Source organism: Pan paniscus, chromosome 8 (genome assembly GCF_029289425.2).
Source record: "Pan paniscus chromosome 8, NHGRI_mPanPan1-v2.0_pri, whole genome shotgun sequence".
NCBI lineage: Eukaryota > Metazoa > Chordata > Mammalia > Primates > Hominidae > Pan > Pan paniscus.
Genome location: NC_073257.2, coordinates 107,247,503 through 107,269,122, shown reverse-complemented (window position 1 = coordinate 107,269,122; position 21,620 = coordinate 107,247,503). Strand labels below are relative to the sequence as shown.

The 21,620-nt window shown below is 44.6% G+C and overlaps 1 protein-coding gene across 50 annotated transcripts in view; it reads left to right on the top strand.

Moving 5' to 3' along the window:
- The window catches only part of SORBS1 (sorbin and SH3 domain containing 1), a 250,086-nt gene that overhangs the window by 196,295 nt on the left and 32,171 nt on the right, over positions 1–21,620 (top strand). For 26 of the 50 annotated variants that reach the window (XM_034931188.2, XM_055093192.1, XM_055093190.1 and 23 more), the window contains 5 exons: positions 7,435–7,607; positions 8,119–9,597; positions 10,257–10,342; positions 13,849–14,016; positions 19,079–19,125. In XM_034931188.2, the coding sequence (XP_034787079.1) occupies positions 7,435–7,607; positions 8,119–9,597; positions 10,257–10,342; positions 13,849–14,016; positions 19,079–19,125 (1,953 nt within the window). The remainder of the gene's footprint in view (positions 1–7,434; positions 7,608–8,118; positions 9,598–10,256; positions 10,343–13,848; positions 14,017–19,078; positions 19,126–21,620) is intronic. The other 24 variants (XM_034931185.2, XM_034931184.2, XM_034931179.2 and 21 more) reach the window with 3 other exon arrangements.

The following is a 21,620-nucleotide window of genomic DNA, read 5'->3' as shown; positions in this document are numbered from 1 at the left end:
CTAGCTCTACTGGATCCAAGGCACTAAGCTCTGTATTCTAATAGGAATGTGGATATAGTCCCTTAATAGTTTTGGGACAAAACACACACACACACACAAATAAGGTTAGTAAATGAAAAGGCCAAGTGGCAAATGCTACCACAGGCAGTCAGGATAAAGGAGCACAGGTATTGAATAACATCATTTTAACAATTTATCAGGCATTTACTACGTGCCAGGTCCTGTGCTTGGTATTTTATCTACCTTACCTCATTTAATCCTCTGAACATTCCAAGATGAGGCATTATTTTTAATCCCCATTTTATAGATGAGGAAATAGGCACATCAAAGCAGTGTAATGCCATAGTTCCTCAGCAGGTTCAGGGCAGAGCCATATCCAGATTAGGAACGGTGAAGCTCTAGGCCAAGGGACTAGGGTTGGCAGTAAACTCTCATCTGCCCCATACTGATTCAAAATTTTGTAATAAGTTAGCAGAAGATATACTAAGGTTTAATGTTTTCAAGCTATTAAAAAACAATTTAGACCTGGCGTGGTGGCTCACGTCTGTAATCCCAACACTTTGGGAGGCCAAGGTTGGGGGATCACTTGAGGCCAGAGTTCAAGACCAGTCTGGGCAACATGGCAAAACTTCCTCTTTACAAAAAATACTTTAAAAATTAGCTGGGCTTGGTGGTGCACGTCTGTAGTCCCAGCTACTCAGCAGGCTGAGGTGGAGGATTGCTTCCCCGGGAAGCGGAGGTTGCAGTGAGCCAAGATCGCACCACTGTACTCCAGTCTGAGTGACAGAGCGAGACTCTGTCTCAAGAAAAACAAAAAACAACCCCCCCCACACACACACACACAATTTAAGCAACTATTTATGATATTGGGTTAGCAGGATTGGAGGGTACTAATGTAAGCTGACTAAAAGAGCAAATTGTTTTCAGACACTGTAAATGTGAGTGAAGATATTCAATCTGTTAATTTACCAAGAATTCTTATTTATATCACTGAAAATAGGTCTTCAAAGCCTCTGTTTTTCAGCTCTCATGAAATACTTGGCAGGAATAAATGAGTTTTTTCCTCCTGCTAGTCTACCATTTGGGGATTTTTCAGTAATCGGGCTTGGTTTTCCCCCAGTTTATCCAAATGAATAAGATTTTTTTATATCTGGAATTGGTGAGGAACCAGCCTAAATGGGGTGCCTGACACAAAGGAAAGCATACAGTAAATGTTTGCTCAATGAATGGATGGATCCGTAAATCTTAATTAACTGAAATCCAACTTGGTTAGCACTGAGGCAGGCAGCTTGTAAGTTGAACCTAGTGCCTTTCACTGGTTGGACAGGAATGATGTGTAGGCAGAAACATTGGCAGGACTTGACCTTAACCCAAAGAATGAAGGAGGAGGAGTCACAGGTGGCCCAGGTTCACAGTTTTGTGGCAACTGGAGAAGTGATGGTGTTGTTTTAAGTCCACTTTAATAAATTGGACAGACTTCAATTGATAATTTTATTAACTAACACTGATTACATATGATAATATTAAAAGAACTGGGAACAGAGAGGAATTCACCCATAGTCCCAATATCCTAATACAACTACAAGTCCTTGCCTTCAATATATATATTTTTTATAATTAACATCACAGTGTGTGTCCAGTTTTGTACTTTATTTTCCTAGCATTTCAGATCTATAAATCAGTAGTGGTAACTACTCATTACTTTCGTTTCAATGTATTTCAGCATTGATTAACCTTCTTTGCCTAACCAAAGAGCTTTACTCTATTTGACCAGCAGGTGGCACTCAAGAACAAGCTGTTCTTCCCTATATGGTGATGGTAGACTAGCAAACGCTTTTTCCCCTTAATCTGATTTGAGAACAAAACACAGATCATAACCTGAAGAACTATATGAAACAGTAGAGGTCCTCTGGGACTTTACAAATGTGTCAGAAATCTGTATGCATGTAGGCATTTAATTTTATAGAATCATTTATTCCATTAATATTTATTGAACAACCATGCAAGGCACCAGATATGCAAGGATTAAGAAGATAAACTTTCTGCCCTCAAGGGGTTCCAGGTGTAATAGGGGAGACAGATTTGTAAATAACCAGAGTCCAGTGGGGTGAATGCAATGATGGGGCCCAGGAGGAAGGAGTGGGCACCTATTGTTTTGTGGAGGAAGAAAGGTTAAGCTTTATGGAGGAGGTGCAAATAAAATGTGAATAACAATATCAGTATAAATATAATTTTTTTCATGCAGTACAAAAGGCTATAAAATGAAACTTCTAGAGGATTATCTAGACTCCTTCCTGCAAAGCCACAGTTAACAACAGTTAGGTTTTTTTTCTTCTTCTTCTTGAAATAACTAAATTATTTTGAATGGTGAATGTAAGCTTTATGAGGCTGGAACTTTTTGTCCGTTCTGTTGCCTGTTGAATCTTCACCTAGGAGAGCGATTGACACTTAGTAGATGCTCAGTAAATATTTGTTGACCGAATAAATGAGCAGTAGAATGACATGATGAGATCTTTTCTAGACAGAGATGACTGGAGGGCATCAGGGCTGGAGACTGGGAGAGCAATGCGTGTTTGTTGTACAGTTGTAGGTGAGCGGTGATAAGGCGGGAGGTGGAGAGTAAAGGGATTAATGTGAGCTGTGTCAAAGACAGGGAAGAAGCAGGACTTGGTGACTGATTAGGCTTAAGGAGCAAGGAGAGAGAGAAGGGAACCGATTTCCTGAGCTTTCTGGGTTGTGTGATGGAAGATGGTTTGGGACACGTTGAGTTTAAGATGCCTGAGAAACATTCAGGTGGATGTCTAGAAGGCAGTTGAATGTATGTGTCTGGAGCTCAAAAGAAGGGTCTGTGTACATAACAGATTTGCAGGTGGGTTTCTTGTACAATCTCCCCATGCCTATTAGTTTTGCAAGTGAAAGAAATTGAGGCCAAGAGAAACAGACTGTTCGCAAGTTTTTAAACAAGAGTGGGTTTGCCTCTACTGATCCACATTCCTTGCTGGAGTCAGGTGGGAATCCCAGTCTCCAGGACTCTGTCCACTGCCTCCGGAGCCTGCCCATTAGCACAGTTGGAAACAGTTGGTCCTAGGATGATTGCTCTGTTCTCTCACTTTACTCTTCCAGTGAGTGTGTTTTTGTTGAATCCCCTTGAAACTCAGCAGCCAGCTCTGCATCTTAGCCAGAGGCTGAATTCTCTGTGCTAGCTCTTCTTGCTTGCTCTTCCTGAACCAAAATCTGGGTTAATCAAGGCTGCTCAGAGCTGAGCTTCTGAACTTAACTTGTTTTGTTAAGTACTCAGCTGCTATTCCTGATTGGACCTTTCTCAACCAGCTGAGGGGATAAGGCTGCTTCTCTCATCCTCTCTGGTACACTTGGACAGAGCAAGTACTCTGTGACCTTGGGCAAATGCCTTTGACATTCTGGTCTTCAGTTTCCCCTTCTGTACAGTGAAACAAATGGTCTCTCTTCAACATTAGAAGATCTGATGGATATGATACACTTAAAAACATTGTTGTGGCTGGGCATGGTGGCTCATGCCTGTAATCCCAGCACTTTGGGAGGCCAAGGCAGGAGGATCATGAGGTCAGGAGCTCAAGACCAGCCTGGCCAACATAATGAAACCCTGTCTCTACTAAAACTACAAAAAAAAAAAAAAATTAGCCAGGCGTGGTGGCAGGCACCTGTAGTCCCAGCTACTTGGGAGGCTGAGGCAGGAGAATCACTTGAACGTGGGAGGCGGAGGTTGCAGTGAGCTGAGATCACTCCACTGCACTCCAGCCTGGGTGACACAGCATTGTTGTAGAGCTCTTGGGTATTGTTTTTAAACAAGGAGTGCCTCGGTTTCAAAATGTTACCCATCTGGAAAAAGCATGTTTTGTTAGCTTTGGTATCAGAAAAAAAACAATTGGCTTGGCAAATCCATTCTGAGAGATTTCCTGAGTGCTAGTTTATCATTCTGGTAGGAAGCAGGAAAAAACGGTGATAATGGGTGGAATAAGGCCAGAGAGTGAGGTGGCTGAGGGGTTGGGGTGGGGTGAGATCTGACTGTTGGTGAGGTAGAGCAGAGGTGTGAGGTCAGGCAGCCAGTTATGGTCAAGAGTCATGACAGAACAAAGTTATTAGGAACTTAGGAAGACGGCTTAGAAGTTCTGGACAGGCTGGGCGTGGTGACTCACTTCTGTAATCCCAGCACTTTGGGAGGTCAAGGTGGGTGGATCACCTGAGGTTAGGAGTTTGAGATCAGCCTGACCAACATGATGAAACCCTGTCTCTACTAAAAGTACAAAAATTAGCCGGGTGTGGTGGCGCATGCCTGTAGTCCCAGCTACTAGGAAGGCTGAGGCAGGAGAATCACTTGAACCCGGGAGGCAGAGGTTGCAGTGAGCCAAGATGGCACCACTGCACTCCAGCCTGAGCGACAGAGTGAGATTCTGTCTCAAAAAAAAAAAGTTCTGGCCAAAGCTGAGGCAATTCAGAGGATAGCAGGCACAGCAGAATGGAAGCTGCTGTCAGTCACTCTGTTAAAAGAAAAACTTTAGACAAATTAAATTTAGCAGATTTATTTAAGGCATAGAAGGATTTATGTTCAGGCAGCCCTTAGAACCAGGGGCAGTTCAGAGAGCTTCACCCAGCAACATGGGCAGGCAGCATTTATAAACAACAAAAGACAGCAAGTACAGCTACAGCTGGATTGGTTGCAGCTCCACAGTTGCCTATTTGGGCATTTATATAGATGTGGGCTGATCAGTTGGCAGCCTGGGGTTGGCTGAAGCTTGGCTGCTGTGATTGGCTGAGACTCAGCTACTTGTTATAAGAGCATACTCTTAGATTGTAGTTTGTTTACATAGTTAGGTTGCAGAAGAATAGGAACTCAAAGTATGGATGCAGCCTCAAGCCCAATTTAGTTTAGTGATCTCCAATGCTTAAGGAGGTGTGGTAGCCCCAAACCAAGGTGGGAGGGGCTTCAGACACCATACCTTCAAAAGAGACCTCAGTCACCACAGCTGTTGGTCAGCAAAGATAAAGGACATCTATTCAAGGATGTTTTTGCTGTTGAAGTTATACAAAAAAGAGGAAACATAGCATTAAACTGAAGGGCAAAATCAGAAAATGCAACCAAAGGGAAGAGGGTGGATAATGAATAGGAAATTTAGAAAAGGGACATATTTATTTTTAATTAGGAAATTCAAAATTATAAGCCAGTTTAGATCAACTCACATTTATTTAAATTGGCATATGGTGCCACAGCCTTGCAAGCTACCCTCAGGTTCTTCCATCTCCTCTAAGTAAAGAGGAAAAGCATTTGACCTCCACATCCAGGCCAGAGTGAATGAAGAGGGCCCTGTGGGAGCTCTGATCCCCACCCTCGGCAGTCCCCTGAAATAGGGTATATAAAGCCCTTAGCCCCCAGGTGGGTACAAGGTGAGGCTCAGTAAGTGGCAGCTCTGCGAGGGGATTACTAGTGCCAGAAGCAATAGTATTGCTCAGGGGACTTTATTATTCTAAGGTGGAGATGTCGCGGTGTTCTACCAGAGTCCCCACCTCTTTTCCATTTCTGACTCCTGTGTCTGGTGCCGCTTATCTTAGGGGTGTGTTCATGGTGAGTAACACTCAGCAGTGATGGTGTATACGGAGCTGGAGCATCCCTGAGCTCCCTCTGGTTCCTGTGGTGTGCAAGCCACTGCCTCCTCAGTTGTAGGAAAATGTTGTATCTATTAATAAAACAGCAGCTGAAGGTTGGGCACGGTGGCTCATGCCTGTAATCCCAGCGCTTTCGGAGGGCAAGGTGGGAGGATTACTTGAGGCTAGGAGTTCAAGACCAGCCTGGGCAACATAGTAAGACCCTGTCCCAACAAAAAAATAAATTAATAAGCAGTAAAGTAAAACAGGAGCTGAGAGAGAATACTATCTGTGTAGTGCTCAATGACCTGGTTCAAGTTCCAGCCCTGCCATTCTGCTAACCTGCCTACTTTGACAAGTTACTGAATCTCTCAGTGCCTTGTTTCCTCATCTAAAAAATGGCAGAAGTAGGATTGTTAGGATTGAAGTGATAATGATCAATAGGCATGGTGCCTGCCACATAGGACGCCTCACCAAGAGGTGTGTAGAGTTGTTTTTGCTGTCATTATCAGTGACCATGGGGACTCAGAGGCTGCAATTATGCACAGAAAGAAAGGCCAGTTTCCTGGAATGTAAAAGCATCACATTATTGATCTTTGCTGGTTGAGTAGAGGAAAATATAGCTGGACAGATGTGTGATCAAGTAGTCACAGTTTGTGGCCCCCGTAGAAGCTAGGTGGGGGGAATATGGGTGTTCACTCTGTAATTCTTTAAGCTGTTCTATATGTTAGTTGATGTTCACAATGAAACAGAGGGATGAAGGAATTCCACCTAGCAATGGGTCTTCAGAGCTGAAAAATCTATTTTGATACCAGTAACCTGAGTTGGGTAGGAATAAAAGAAGCTCAGGAGAAGCCTATGTGGTTCTGCGGGACAGGAGTCATTCACTTAACTGAGAAATATGTGTGTGTGTGTGCGCGCGCGCGCGCATGTCTGTGCATGTGCGTGTCTGTGTGTGTGTGTGTGAATGACAGTGTGTTAGTGGCAGGCATAGAAAAATGGGATTAGGAGAAGGGAGGGACTCAGTGAGTAAGTACCCTTAATTTTTTTTTCTGTGCCTCACCTCATTCCAAAAGGAATTTGTGGTAACTTGCAGAAATACCTCGATGTTAACAAGATAAAAATAAATGGAGGCTATAAAGGAGCAATTGTTTATGCTTATACTACATGTCAGGTCATAATCTTCTGAACACAAACTTTGAAAGAAGTGAGTGCAAATGTGGCTGTGATACTAAGAGCCCATAGAATCCCAGGTTCCAATTTCACTTGGTCACTGATTTTTCTTGGGCTTCCTCCTTTCATTGATGATTTTATATTCCAAATGCTTACGAAGAATAACCAAGAAAAATAATCCAGGTAGTGGACTTGAAGTAGCTGACACTGCCTGGCTACGTGACAGAGGCACATCTGACAGAGAGCTTGACTGCACCATCTTGCGTGCAGCCATTGGGTCCTCCTGCCCTCCCCTATGTGTGATCCTCCCCCTGTTCTCCCCTATCCTTCCTCCAACCCTTCTTCCCCAGGCAGCGTTCCACAGAATTTTTCTTTTAAAGCACAAATGTAGCCATTTCAATTAGAGAACTTTGCTGTTTGGGCAAGATTCCTGAGCATTCAGGGCTCCATGGGCCTGTCTGTAGAAATGTCTGTCTAAATAAGAGCACTCTTTAGAAAGGACAGTTCTTGATTAGGATACCAGGTGTATTTCTTGTCCTCAGTAGGTAATGTGCTGTTTGAAAAATGTTAAAAGCACTAACTCCTATTCTTATCTTTATTTTTTCCCCTTTCTCTCTTTCTTTCAAAATTACCTGTTCATAGTATATATTCTTCCAACTTCCATGCAGTGAAGAGGGAATCAGACGGGGCTCCTGGGGATCTCACTAGCTTGGAGAATGAGAGACAAATTTATAAAAGTGTCTTGGAAGGTGGTGACATCCCTCTTCAGGGCCTGAGTGGGCTCAAGCGACCATCCAGCTCTGCTTCCACTAAAGGTAATTAACTGGGTGAAGCCTGCAGGCCTCTGTCTCCCATCCACCTCCATTCACTGAGCGTCGGCCGTGGTGAACCTCCAGCAATGGGGATAAGTCCTGCCTTGTTCAGACCCACATTCAGGCCTCAGAGCCCTCTTAAATTCCCTCCCCTATTTTCTTACCGGCCATTTTTCTTTCTGGTTTTAATAGTTTCTGTTCCTTTGACCCCCCCAACCTTGCTCTCCTTCAAGATTTCTTTCTCTCTCTCTTTCTCTCTCTCTCTCATTCTAATTACCTTTTCTTAGAAATTACCTGAGCTTTAGCCATTCCTAACTCTAGCAGGGTAGCCATTTTTTTTGTTGTTGCATCCTTGCACCTGCTTTGCAGCACAGATTATTTTGCTTCCGGACCTCGACTGGAAATTTTTTAAAAGCCCTTATGACAAATGAGCATGTTACCTCTCCTTTTTCTTTTTAGCAGCTTTCAGCTTTAACCTAATGGGTCTATTTATTTTATTCTGCATGCTTACCAGTGGATCGTAAAGGTGGGAATGCTCACATGATTTCTTCATCTTCAGTCCATAGCCGAACGTTTAACACTAGCAATGCGTTAGGCCCTGTGTGTAAGCACAAGAAGCCCCTGTCAGCTGCGAAGGCCTGCATTTCGGAAATCCTTCCTTCCAAATTCAAACCCAGGCTCTCTGCTCCCAGCGCTCTTTTGCAGGAACAGAAGAGTATCCTCTTGCCCTCAGAGAAGGCTCAAAGCTGTGAGAACCTTTGTGTTTCTGGTTCTTTAAATGATTCCAAAAGAGGCCTCCCCCTCCAAGTGGGAGGGAGCATTGAGAACCTGCTCATGCGCTCCCGACGGGATTATGACAGCAAGTCGAGCAGTACCATGAGCCTCCAGGAGTACAGCACCAGCGGCAGGAGGCCCTGTCCTCTCTCAAGAAAGGCTGGGATGCAGTTCACCATGCTTTATCGGGACATGCACCAGATCAACCGATCTGGCCTCTTCCTGGGCTCCATCTCCTCCTCCTCGAGTGTGCGGGATCTTGCCTCCCACTTTGAAAAGAGTAGCCTGGCATTGTCCAGGGGTGAGCTGGGCCCCAGCCAGGAGGGCTCGGAACACATCCCCAAGCACACCGTCTCTTCCCGCATCACCGCTTTTGAGCAGCTGATTCAGCGGTCCCGTTCCATGCCATCCCTGGACCTGTCCGGAAGGCTGAGCAAGTCTCCCACACCTGTGCTGTCCCGGGGCAGCCTGACCTCAGCCCGCTCGGCCGAGTCCCTACTTGAGTCAACCAAGCTCCGTCCCAAGGAGATGGATGGGATGAACTCCAGTGGGGTCTATGCTTCCCCAACATGTAGCAATATGGCACACCATGCCTTGAGCTTCAGGGGCCTTGTGCCTTCTGAGCCTCTCTCCACCTGCTCTGATGACGTGGACCGCTGTTCAAATATCTCCACTGACAGCAGAGAAGGCAGTGGCGGCAGTGTTCATGGAGATTTCCCCAAACATCGCCTCAACAAGTGCAAGGGCACCTGCCCGGCCTCATACACCCGCTTCACCACCATCCGGAAGCATGAGCAGCAGCAGACCTCTAGACAGCCTGAGTGGCGCCTGGATGCCAGAGGGGACAAGAGCACCCTCCTCAGGAACATCTACCTAATGAGCCCCCTTCCTTTCCGGCTGAAAAAGCCCCTCCACCACCACCCCAGACAACCTTCCCCTGGTGACTCCTCAGGCCTCCTGGTGGGCCAGAAGCCAGACCTCCCCAGTCAGCCCCATCAGGACCAGCCCCCTTCTGGGGGGAAGCCCGTGGTTCCCACACGCCTGTCTTCCCGACACACCATGGCCAGGCTTAGCTGCAGCTCAGAGCCCTCTCAGGAGAGACCCACGGCCCTGGAGGACTACCCAAGGGCCATTAATAATGGAAACTCCGTGCCATACTCAGACCACAGCCTGGACAGGAACAACAACCCACAAAGTGAACTGGCACCATCCCGTGGAGGTGGCATTTTGTGTGTTTGCCTAGTCTCACCTGCCCGTCCCTCCACTTTGCTTGCATTATCCCGTCCTCCTCTGTGCCCTTGGTGCTCATTTTCTGGTCTGTCCTTTGTTTTCTGTTTGTTTTGCTTGGCAATTAATCATGGCTCGTAGTGGCTGCACTTCTTTAAAAACAAAGCCCCCATGTCATTTAGACTAACCACCAAACTGTGTTTCGAAAGAAAAATTGGCCGTTTAGCTCAACTGAGAAATGTGTTCATTTGAACTCTTGAACCCCTTGCTGTTTGCACCAATCCCCAACATACCCCATGGTTTTTTGAGAGGCAGCCTCTCTCAATGGCCCTATATGTGTGTGAGTGTGTGCCTTGTCCCTATAAGGTCCTGCACGCCTCTTTGTAGGGACACTTTACAAAGAAAGTTCTCTCATTTTGCTCACCTTTTGCCTTCTGAGTAGTTTTCTTTGCATTAAACTAGTTCACAAATAAATCCAAAAAATGGGGTGGGGGGTGGAATTTTTTTTTCCTTCAGAATTCGACCATTGATCATTAATCAAGAATGACTTCAAAATTTTGATATTTATAATAGATGAAAGGTGAACTCTTTTCGCAAGCTGGTTTCCAGCGAAATCTTTGCCTGTTTTAACTCTACTTTGTTGTTTTAAAGATTCAGAATCGCCAAGACATTTTATACCAGCTGATTACTTGGAATCCACGGAAGAATTTATTCGAAGACGTCATGATGATAAAGAGGTAAATCCTACCTTTTAAATCCATTAGTTTTTGCTTGGAAAAATGTATGAAGAAAGTACAGATTCTAGACATCTATCAGAGAGGTGACATGATCTAGCAATTAGAGGCAAAAATTGAGGCTTTCACAAGTGATTTTTTCATATGACATAGGCTCACTCATGCCTCTTTTAGTGGACTTTTCCAAAAAGTAGGACTGATTTCCCCACAGGCACTAGGTTATAAATGCCAAGTCCAGCCAGCACTGCTGCATGGGAGATACAGAGATTGTCCACTGCTGCACTTAATGCCCTGTAAGCTAGAAACCAGAGTTTGCTCTTTCATCCCCGCTCAACCCCACCCTTGATAATCCCTAAAGAAATCCGCCTGCATATTTCTCCAATACTGCCCACCCCTCTGTTGGCACAAAGCATTGTTTAAATTGAGAAGGGTACAACAGGAGAAAGAGGAAAATGAAAAATAGTAATGACCTTGATACATTTTATAAAACAATTTGAGGAAGTTGCCTATAACTCTGTTGCCTTCAATTCAGAAGAAGGCAGATACACCAAGAAATGCTGGAAAACCCCAGCCAAGAACTTCAAAATGTGTATATTTTCTTGTAGCTACTGAAATGCCTGTCCTGCCATGGGGTGACTGTCAGGGCCTGAGAAAGAGCCCCTTTTCTCGGGGATTTGGGAAGAGGAAGTTCTTCATATCAGCCAAATGGGCAAAATCACAAGCTTCTGCTGGGATAAAGCATTGTGATGATACATGCTTTCTGGGCCTCACATCCCCAAGAAAAAGAGTCCTAGAGATTAAACAAGCTCCCAAGCCCATATTCCTGAAATGAATTAAGAGCTGTAAAAATCACCTTGACCTGGTAGCAGTGGGGGAGGGTGTGCGTGTGTGCACAACTCTGTCCTGTTCACGTTCAAGTCTGAAGCCCTTTTTCTCTGTTGTTCTGCTTTGTTGAGTAGTTCCAGAGTTTAGGTGGGGTTTCCCGAAGGATTTAGGATAAGGCTGACTTGGGGATGAGTAGGATGATGATAATTATTGCCACCAGATGGTGAAACAAAAGACAAAAATGAAACCACCGTGGCCAGGTGCAGTGGCTCACGCCTGTAATCCCAGCACTTTGGGAGGCCAAGGCAGGTGGATCACTTACTTGGTCAGGAGTTTGAGACCATCCTGGCTAACACAGTGAAACCCCATCTCCACTAAAAAATACAAAAAAATTAGCCGGGCGTGGTGGCGGGTGCCTGTAATCCTAGCTACTCAGGAGGCTGAGGCAGGAGAATTGCTTGAACCTGGGAGGTGCAGGTTGCAGTGAGCCGAGATGGCGCCATTACACACCAGCCCAGGCGACAGTGCGAGACTCCGTCTCAAAAAAAAAAAAAATGAAACCACTATACCTCTCCCCATCTCCAGGCACAATTGAACAGTATTCAATAAGAAACTTGCACCTGTCCATGGAAAGAAATGAGGAAGCATTTGATGTACAGTTATTATTTGTAATAACTCACTAATGATGAGTGTCCATCAGGCCATAGAGCAGATTCATTTCTATAGCTCTTTGTTAACTATTTCCTGCCACAAGATATAAGATTCCCATGTATGTAGGCCAGGGCTGCTATGATGAAGGAAGGTGAAATTCCATTTTAGTAATATAAGCCCTAGTCTCTGACCTAGAAGGTTTTATGGGACAATTCTTGCCTACCACATGGGAGGTGTAGTTTATCTAGTGGTTTAGCAATTGATATATTAGAAGTTACATAAGAAGGCGAGCAGTTGTCTCCTGAATAACACTGGCTCATAGATTCTTAAAAGTTTTGTGTCTTTATCCATGGTTTTTGGCTTATATGGTTAAACTACAGGGCTGAGGGACTTACTAAGGTGAGATTCAAGTACTAGATTGGGAGCTTTGCCCCATTCGATGTCCACTTCCATTGATTATGTTTAACTCCAGCCAGAACACAAGGGGCCTTGAGTAAGAACTGTGGCAGTTTCAAGCATCACTCCATTCCCGTGGCTACAGAAACAGCTCACACTCCCCAGCTCATGGGGTGTCAGTCAGGCCCTCCCCATTGCAAATACTTTATCATTGACATGGATTTTCAGAAAATTAGACATATCAGACTTGGCAGGAACATTAGTGGTCATGTAGTGAAGCCCCTGGTTTAGTCCAGAAAGGGACCACAGCAAGGTAGTAACTTGCCCAGGGCTGGATAGTAAGTTAACTTATACCAATAGCAGAGCTAGAAACCAGGGCTCCAGATGCCTGGACCAGCACTCTGTCTATGGCACTGGGCTTCGCAGAGGACTTTCTCATGTCTTTTCTAATTTAATCTTTACAACTTATTTGAGTACTGGAAATCCCACAGCCATTTGATGAGTTGTCACTTCGTTATTTGTAGTCTTTGGAGAAAAATCGGGCCCACCCTCCTTTAGGGGTGCAAGTCACATGAGGCATTTAATTGCCTGCTGGACAAAGCCTACTGTCTTCCAATGCTAAGAATTATCCATTCTAATTCATGCTTTCCTACAAGGAAAGTTAATCCCAGGAAAGTAAGATTGTTTAGTATCAGAAAACACATTAAAATTCTATTCCATGGGGTCATTTTAATGGGCATTGAGGGCATTTGGTAAAAAGCAACATTGTTTGATTTTTCAAAGAAGCCTTTAAAAATAGAAATAGATGACTTTTTCCTTACTCTAAGAGAGAATATTTCTTCTAATCCCAGGTAGCGTTATTCTTAGGGTTTTTTAAATATTTATATTCTCTGTCATTCCCTTTAACTCAGCTTCATTTCACCCAGTGAAGAAATCATTCAGTAAAAAAGTAACTGATGCTCTCTGTCAGCCACATAATTAGCCTTTGGTGCATATCCTAAGGCCTTCTAAAAATTGTGCCTAGGGGAAGAGTTGGCTGCCTAGAAGGGGCATCATCCTTTCTGAAATGGGCAAGAACATATTAGAGTAATAGATACAGGAAGCACAAAAATGACCTGGTGCCATAGACTTCACTAGCAGAAGCCTATGGCAGGTTTAATAGGCCTGAGGTGGGCAGGAGGAATTGGCCAGCCCTGGTCCTGCCAGGGGAATATGCTGTGGGAATATATCCCTGCCTAAAAACAGGGTAGAGATGGCACTTCCAGCCTCCTGCTGCCAGCCCAGCATGGTTGGGAATGCCCTGGATGTGCCCCCTGGCTCACCTGGCCTTTTGCTGCCAGAAGCAAGAGGCTTTGGGCTGAGCCGGGGGTAGGTAGTTTGCTGGACAGTGTAATCATGTGGAATCATCCTTCCCCTATCCCGGCTTTTCCAGTGAAGTGCTGCCTCCTTTCTACAGTGCTTGGAGGGTGGTTATGATGGGAGTGTAATAGTTGTGGCTCTAAAGCCGTTCTGACAGCTGACTCTTAAAGCTTCTGCCCCATTCACCCAGTACCTCCTTCCCTAATTACTTTTGTTGGCAGTTTTCTAATATGCTGGAACAGATGATTCACTGCCCATTTTATGCAATTTTATGGCAGAAACTTTTAGCGGACCAGAGACGACTTAAGCGCGAGCAAGAAGAGGCTGATATTGCAGCTCGACGCCACACAGGCGTCATTCCGACGCACCATCAGTTTATCACTAATGAGCGCTTTGGGGACCTCCTCAATATAGACGATACTGCAAAAAGGAAATCTGGGTCAGAGGTCTGTTTTGGTCACCTCAATCTGCTGCTTGACCCAAAGCAATATTTGCCTATTTGCCTCCCCTCAGCATTGTCCTCTGTAGGCCAATTTAGTTCTCCAAACAGCATCTGTCATCCTGGCCTCCCTTAGGCTTGCTTTGGCTTCTTGTGGCTGGTAAATAGACATGACCCCATTATGTCCTGTGCTCTGTATGTTCAAGCATGCCTGGCTGGGGGACCGGGATCTGCTGGCACATGCCCCTGTTGCATGCCTTAGACCATTGGCTGCCTTCATGAGTCCAGCCCTCCACATCCTGCATTTTATCATGCTACTGTGTTGCCTGTGCATTCTGCTTAGAAACCTTATACCTGAGTCCATATGCATTGGTAGCTATGGTGTGGACAGTTACACAATTCTTCTTTGAAAAGATGGTTAATGAAACTTTACGAAAGTTAGCTTAACAATAATTTATGCCATTTACAAAGGCCTCCAAATTTAGTGACATTAATTTTGAAATATAGAACAGTGCTGCTGCTCACATGTAGGTGGATGAATTGTGTGAAGTGTTCAGCAGTGCTGCAGTAGTGCGCCTCACTAAAGAATTTTGAAGCCCAAAGACTTTTGCAGTTAGGAAAAACCCACAGAGGGTAAGAGAGTTCTCCAAGGGACGTTTCATTTGTTCTTTTAGTTTTGACATTTCCAAGCCTAGATTATGAAAGCTTAATATTATAGGAGGAAAGAGAAGAACAAACTTTGAAGTGGTTTTTATCCAGATCTTGGCCTCCTGCACTAAGGTCAACATGTCGAAATTCTCATGCTAGCCAAATGCTGTATCTTGCGTAAGAGTTTATGCTTTGCCATGTAACCCTTAAGTAGCGCTGCTGAAGATGATCTCTTTTAGGGAAAATGGGTAAGTCTGGGATTTAGTGGGGGAGCTAGGGGAATGGGGGAATAACACCCAAAGTATGTACTGTTTTATAACCTTTCAGCACAGTAGATTAATATTTGTTTCTATCTTTTTTATTTTTTATTTATTTTTCTATCTACAGTATCATTGCCTATCTTTTTTATTTTAGAAATATGACTGGGCATAGTGGCTTACACCTGTAATCCCAGTACTTTGGGAAGTCAAGGTGGGAGAATTGCTTGAGCCCAGGAGTTCGACACCAGCTTGGGCAACATAGTAAGACCCCCATCTCTAATTAATTAATTAATTAGATAGATTGGTAGATAGCCAGGTGTGGTGGCACATGTCTGTAGTCCAAACTACTGAGGAGGCTGAGGCAGGAGGGTTGCTTGAGCCTGGGAGCTCAAGGCTGCAGTGAGTCATGATCATGCCGCTGCACTCCAGCCTGAGCAACAGAGCAAGATCCTGTCTCAAAAAAAAAAAAAAAATGTGTCTGGGAAGAAGAGATAGTGAAAAGAGGGAACCAAATTAAAAGAAAGAAAGCTGGCTGGGTTTAGTGGCTCAAGTCTATAATCCCAGCACTATGAGAAGCTGAGCCAGTAGGATCACTTACGGCCAGGAGTTCAAAACTAGCCTTTGCACCATAGGGAGACCTCGTCTTTACAAAAAAATGTAAAAATATAGAAAAATTAGCCAGGCTTGGTGGCACACGCCTATAGTCATAGCCACTTGGGAGGCTGAGGTGGGAGGATCACTTGACCCCAAAAGTTCAAGACTGCAATGAGCTATGAACACATCACTCCAGCATGGATGGCAGAGTGAGATCCTGTCTCAAATTTAAAGAAATTTGAGGCTGTCTCAAATTAAAAGAAAAAGGAAAGCTGGGGAAGAGAAGGAGACTCTAAAATGATGGAGAGAAAGAAAATCTATCAAGGAAGAAGCAAAAGTTAGCGAATGTTAATTGCAAGGGAAAGATAGCCCTTGAGCCCTCAACATTCCAGCTCCTCCTCAAAAAGGCCCTTCTCAGAAGGCTCTGGGCATGGTTTGTCCTCACTGACAGTCCTGCCTGCTTGTAGGTAGAAGAAGATGGGAACAGGTGAAGGCACTAGGGCTGCACACTTACACATGTACATGATACATGCAAACAGAAATGCACCGTGGGTGGAATAACCACAGACAGAGGCAGGCAAACCCAGCTCAGTGAGCCTGCCTCCCTTCTAGAGCAATGCTTCTCAAACTCTGACAAGTGCGTTAGCATCCCTTGGAGGGCTTGGTAAAATACAGACCCTGGGTCCTATCTGCAAAGTTTCTGATTCTGCAGTGGGGCCTGAAAATTTACATTTTTAACAATTTCCCAGGTGATATTGATTATAGCAGTTTAGGGACCACATTTTGAGAATCACTGCCCTAGAGGTTGACTGTGGACTAGAAAAAGTAGAGACCAACACATCCCAGGTGCACCACACTGTGTCAATGCACTTCAATCCCATTCAATAGGACTTGGGTGACCACAGGTTCTGTGTAAGACCCTATGGGAGGCAGAAAGAACTCAGTCTCTGTGCCCTTGGGGAGCTGATAGTGGAAGTCTCCCTCTTATACAGTTATCTCTGTCCTGTAGTAAGTAATACAATACTGTGAAAGCCAGAGGAGGGAAAGATGGATTTAGCCTTGGGAGCTATAGGGAGATAAAGAGGGAGAGGATGTTGCTTTGTATAACCGTCGATGACTCACATACACGTCTCAAGAGTTCAATGGAATCAGTGAATTTTAACAGGTCTTTAATGAAAAAAATCTCACCACCCCATATTATTAACCTAAGTCTGCTTACAAAGTAATCATAAACTACACAGCTATATAATTATATTGATTTAATTGATAGGAGATATTGTTTTGACAGAACTCAGTTACCAAAGTGTGAATGCTGTGCTGCTTTGGTATACATTTTTTAAAGTTCACACAGCTCTACAGCTGGGTGACATGAGGTAACCTACTTCCTTGTGTTTTTCTGTTGAAATCACTGTGAAATTCGTATCCTTATAATTTTGGTCATTTAGTTTTCTCTTGTGAACTTGTCATTTATCATTAACCCCACATCCATTCTTTTCTTGTTCACCTGCAACTGTGAAATTATGCCCTTTGGTTACAGACACAAACACAGGTATTGAAATTGTGTGGCTTTAACTAGATTATAAGGTGATCATTCACTTGGCCCCCGTAGGTTTGGTATAGATGGGTAGATAGATGAAAACATCAATGTGAAAATGCAGACTTTAAAAATACCTGTGGAAGGCTAGGCACAGTGGCTCACACCTGTAATCCCAGCACTTTGGGAGGCCAAGGCAGGAGGACCGCTTGAACCCAGGAATCTGAGACCAGCCTGGGCAACATTGTGGGACCCTATCTGTTATAAAAGTTACCCAGGCGTGGTGGTGCATGCCTGTAGTCCCAGCTACTCAGGAGGCTGAGGTGGGAAGATCACCTGAGCCTGGGGAGTCAAGACTGCAGTGAGCCGTGATTGTGCCACTGCCCTCCATCCTGGGCAACAGGGCAAGACGCTGTCTCAAAAAAAAGAAAGAAATTCCACAGCCGGGCGTAGTGGTTCACACCTGTAATCCCAGCACTTTGGGAGGCCAAAGTGGGTGGATCACTTGAGGCCAGGAGTTAGAGACCAGCCTGGCCAACATGGTGAAACCCAGTCTCTACCGAGAAATACAAAAATTAGCCTGGCGTGGTGGCACATGCCTGTAGTCCCAGCTACTCGGGAGGCTAAAGCAGGAGAATTGCTTGAACCTGGGAGGCAGAGGTTACAGTGAGCTGAGATCGTGCCACTGCACTCCAGCCTGGGAGACAGAGTAAGACACTGTCTCAAAAAAAAAAAGAAATTCCAGACAGAGGAGAGGGTAGGAGGGGGTTCAGCTGAGGTGTAGCAAATAGATTTGACTGGAACAGGAACAGTGTAGTAGAGATAAAGGCAATTCTGTAAGAGTAGGGAGAAACTACCCAAAGGCCTTCACCTATGGCAGGAATTGAGATTTTTTTTTTTTTTTTTGAGACGGAGTCTCGCTCTGTCGCCCAGGCTGGAGTGCAGTGGCGCGATCTCGGCTCACTGCAAGCTCCGCCTCCCGGGTTCACGCCATTCTCCTGCCTCAGCCTCCCGAGTAGCTGGGACTACAGGCGCCCGCTACCACGCCCGGCTAATTTTTTGTATTTTTAGTAGAGACGGGGTTTCACCGTGTTAGCCAGGATGGTCTCGATCTCCTGACCTCGTGATCCGCCCGCCTCGGCCTCCCAAAGTGCTGGGATTACAGGCGTGAGCCACCGCGCCCGGCCAGGAATTGAGATTTGAACTGAGGGAAAGTTGAGAGCAGCAGCCAACTTCAAAGCAAGGAAGAGATGTGAGGAAGAATGTTAGGAATGTTATTTGTGCTCCTGGGTGACAGATTAGAGTGAAGAGAATGTGAAATCAAAGGAAGCTTTGTGTCAATGGAAACTAGATGTCAGCTTTGAGCAACAGGTTTGTGGAGGGATGGAGGTGTGGAGGGAGGTCCCTCCTGACTTAATGACACACTTGATCAGGAAGTGGAGAAGGGGCAGAGGCTGACTTGGACCTGGGCATCTGGGAACAGAGGGCTACCCAACAGGATTGGAAGTCTTGGCGGGAGTCATTTGAGCTCAGGGACCACTTTATCTGGCTTTTTGGATGATGTCACAGGCCGTAAGAAATATATGGAGTTGGAGATGATGTGAGAAGTGAATCGGCATTTCACCTACTTGCATATCGTAATTTAAGCAAATAGATGTCTCTAAGGAATAAGACAGTAGATAAGGAACATCTTAGGACTTCTGGCTGACTTTGTCTTTTTGTTTGTTTGTTTTTTTAATAGCCATGGTTCACATGTTTTGAGGAACTGTTACCTCAGCTTTGGGACCTTTCTAACCATCTCTTCCCCAGATCTGGCTGTTTTTAGGGGGATTCTCATGAATGACATACATAGTTGACTAAACATTTATCTAGTGTTCTACTAAGGTCAGACAAATGCAATTTTGCCCAGATTTCTACACTAGAACAAACTGGCTAGAGTGAATTTTTCTGCTTTGCTTTCTAGAAATTTGTGAAAATGTGTCCTTGTTGTCCATGAATCCTGATTTTAACTTGTCATTGTTTCTTATGTTCAGATGAGACCTGCCAGAGCCAAATTTGACTTTAAAGCTCAGACACTAAAGTAAGTGCCACCAGTTATATTTATTTATCTTTTTAGCTGCCTTTTTGAAACACAGCAGTTTGTTTGTAGAGTTGGAGAAATAACAATTATAAAAATTGTTGTTAAAAAAAAAAGAACAAAACAGTAGTTCATAGAGTTTGCTATGTGCCAAACACTATTCAGAGTACTTTGCTTATGTTAATTCCTTATGGAGTGGGTGCTGTGATGATCCCCACTGTTCAAATGAAGAGACCAAGAGACTATAAGGTTAAGGAACCTGCTCAAGCTGGTGTGATAGAGTTGGAATTCAAACCTAGGCAGAGGTTGGGGTCTTATACCCTGCCCCACCCTGCCTCCTCCTATGTAGTGGCTCTATTTGCTCAAGTGGTGGCTTGATCTGACCCATCTTTTCTGTGGAAGGATCTAGACCAGTCTCTAGGGAGATAACTTTACCCATTTTGCTACAACATCCCAAGAGATTAAAATCTTACATGAACCCACAGGAGACTGGCGTTTCTCTTAAGTGTGTTCTTCAGAGTGCTAGCCCTGTAAAATTTTTCTCAAAAAGAGAGTTCTGTTGTAGAATGAGTTGGGAAACACTGCATGCTATATCTATACCTCCCACCCACTTTGAAGAGATACTTTGTTGATGACATATTAATAGCTCCAGAAGTCTTTCAAGAAAGGAACCTGAAACACGATTTGGGAGATGCTACCAAAGACTGGGTTCCATAAGGAAACAGCTGGCTTTTTATCTAATTATGGATTTAAATAGTCCATGAGTTCTCATTGGCAGCTAAAAGTACAATGGTCAGTGGCCACCCCATTGTCCTGCAGATGATTGGTTGTGCATCTGGTGATCAGAGGGAGAGCTCCCTGTCCTTAGATGCTGGGAAATGCTGTGTGGAGCTAACCAACCATGGTTCTGATCTCCTGCATCACAAAATGAGTGACCAGGCCACAGTGTCTAGAGCCTAGGCACAAATCTGATATAGTTGGGTTTGTGTGTATTACTCCAGTCCTTTAGTTGGTCAGCTAAAGGAGGTGGCTGTGTAATATACTGCAAAGATTGTGGGCTTTAGAGTCAGGAAGTCCTGTGTTCAAATCCTGACTATGCCACTTACTATCTTTGTGACTGTAGTGAAGTTATCAACTTCTCCCCCACTCAATTTTCTTTATCTGCGAGATAGGGGTAAAAATGCCTCTCTTGCAGAGAAGCTGGGGTAATACCTGTAAAACATTTTGCATAGTGACCAAAATTTAATACTCAAAATATGTCATCCTCTTCCCCCCCTTTTTTTTTAAACCAGAGAGGATAACAGAGATATAGAAATTAATTTGCAATTTAATTAATACACTTATTTCTTTGAATTGAGGAGTCTATGTAAGATTTATTAAATGGTATAGTGATGATAATATTACATTTTCCCAGATTTCATAAAGAGTCTTAAAACAATTTTTTTTTAGAGCAACCCTGTCAAATAGAACAGGTGAGAAAGCTTAGATCCACAGAAATTGTCACCTTTTATCAACATTGCTAATGCCGGAGAGAGGGCTCCTTCCTCCTGACTCAGTGTTTTCATCACGACATGCTGCCTCCAAAAAAATGTCCACAAAATTTAGTGAAAAAAGTAAATTCTAGCTCCATGGTCTTTTAAGCCCTTCAGTCACTTGGTTTTACATTTCCCCATAGTCAATTACTCAAAAAAGCATGCTGTCGGGGCCAGGCGTGGTAGCTCACACCTGTAATCCCAGCACTTTGGGAGGCTGAGGCTGGCAGATCACTTGTGGTCAGGAGTTCAAGACCAGCCTGGCCAACATGGCGAAACCCTGTCTCTACCAAAAAATACAAAAATTAGCTGGGTGTGGTGGCAAGTGCCTGTAATTCCAGCTACTCAGGAGTCTAAGGCATGAGAATTGCTTGAACCCAGGAGGCGGAGGTTGCAGTAAGCCAAGATCATGCCACTGCATTCCAGCCTGGGGGACAGAGTGAGTCTCCATCTAAAAAAAAATAGCATGTTATGGAATACTTGGTTCAACAAAATTAAACAAGTTTCTTTCCCCCTGGCCTTCTCAGGGCCTCTGCTGTGCTGATGTACACCGTGATGCTCCAAAAAAGATCTAAAGCGAATCATATTTCTCAAACCCTCTCACCAGCAGTGGTTCTTTGGGAGCTAGGGGTATAGTCCACAGCAGTGGAAGAATGGGGCCCCAGGTTTCCCATGGTAGTCTTCCATCAGCCACAACTACAGACCCCTCAGTTCGTCTCTCACACACAAGTGGGTCCTTTGCTTAACAGTAGGACCATTATGCTCCCATCCCCCTCCACAGCTGCGAGATACTTAGTATAGCAGAATCAGGAGCCTGCAGATCTCCATAGGGGTGAATATGCTGAGGGTCTTGCTCATCTATGTGCCTGTGGTTGGGGGTGAAGGGAGGGGGAATTCATAATGCCCCCCAAAGAGGGCTGTGGCAAAAATGTGGCCCGAGACATTCCTTCTCACAGAGACAAATGT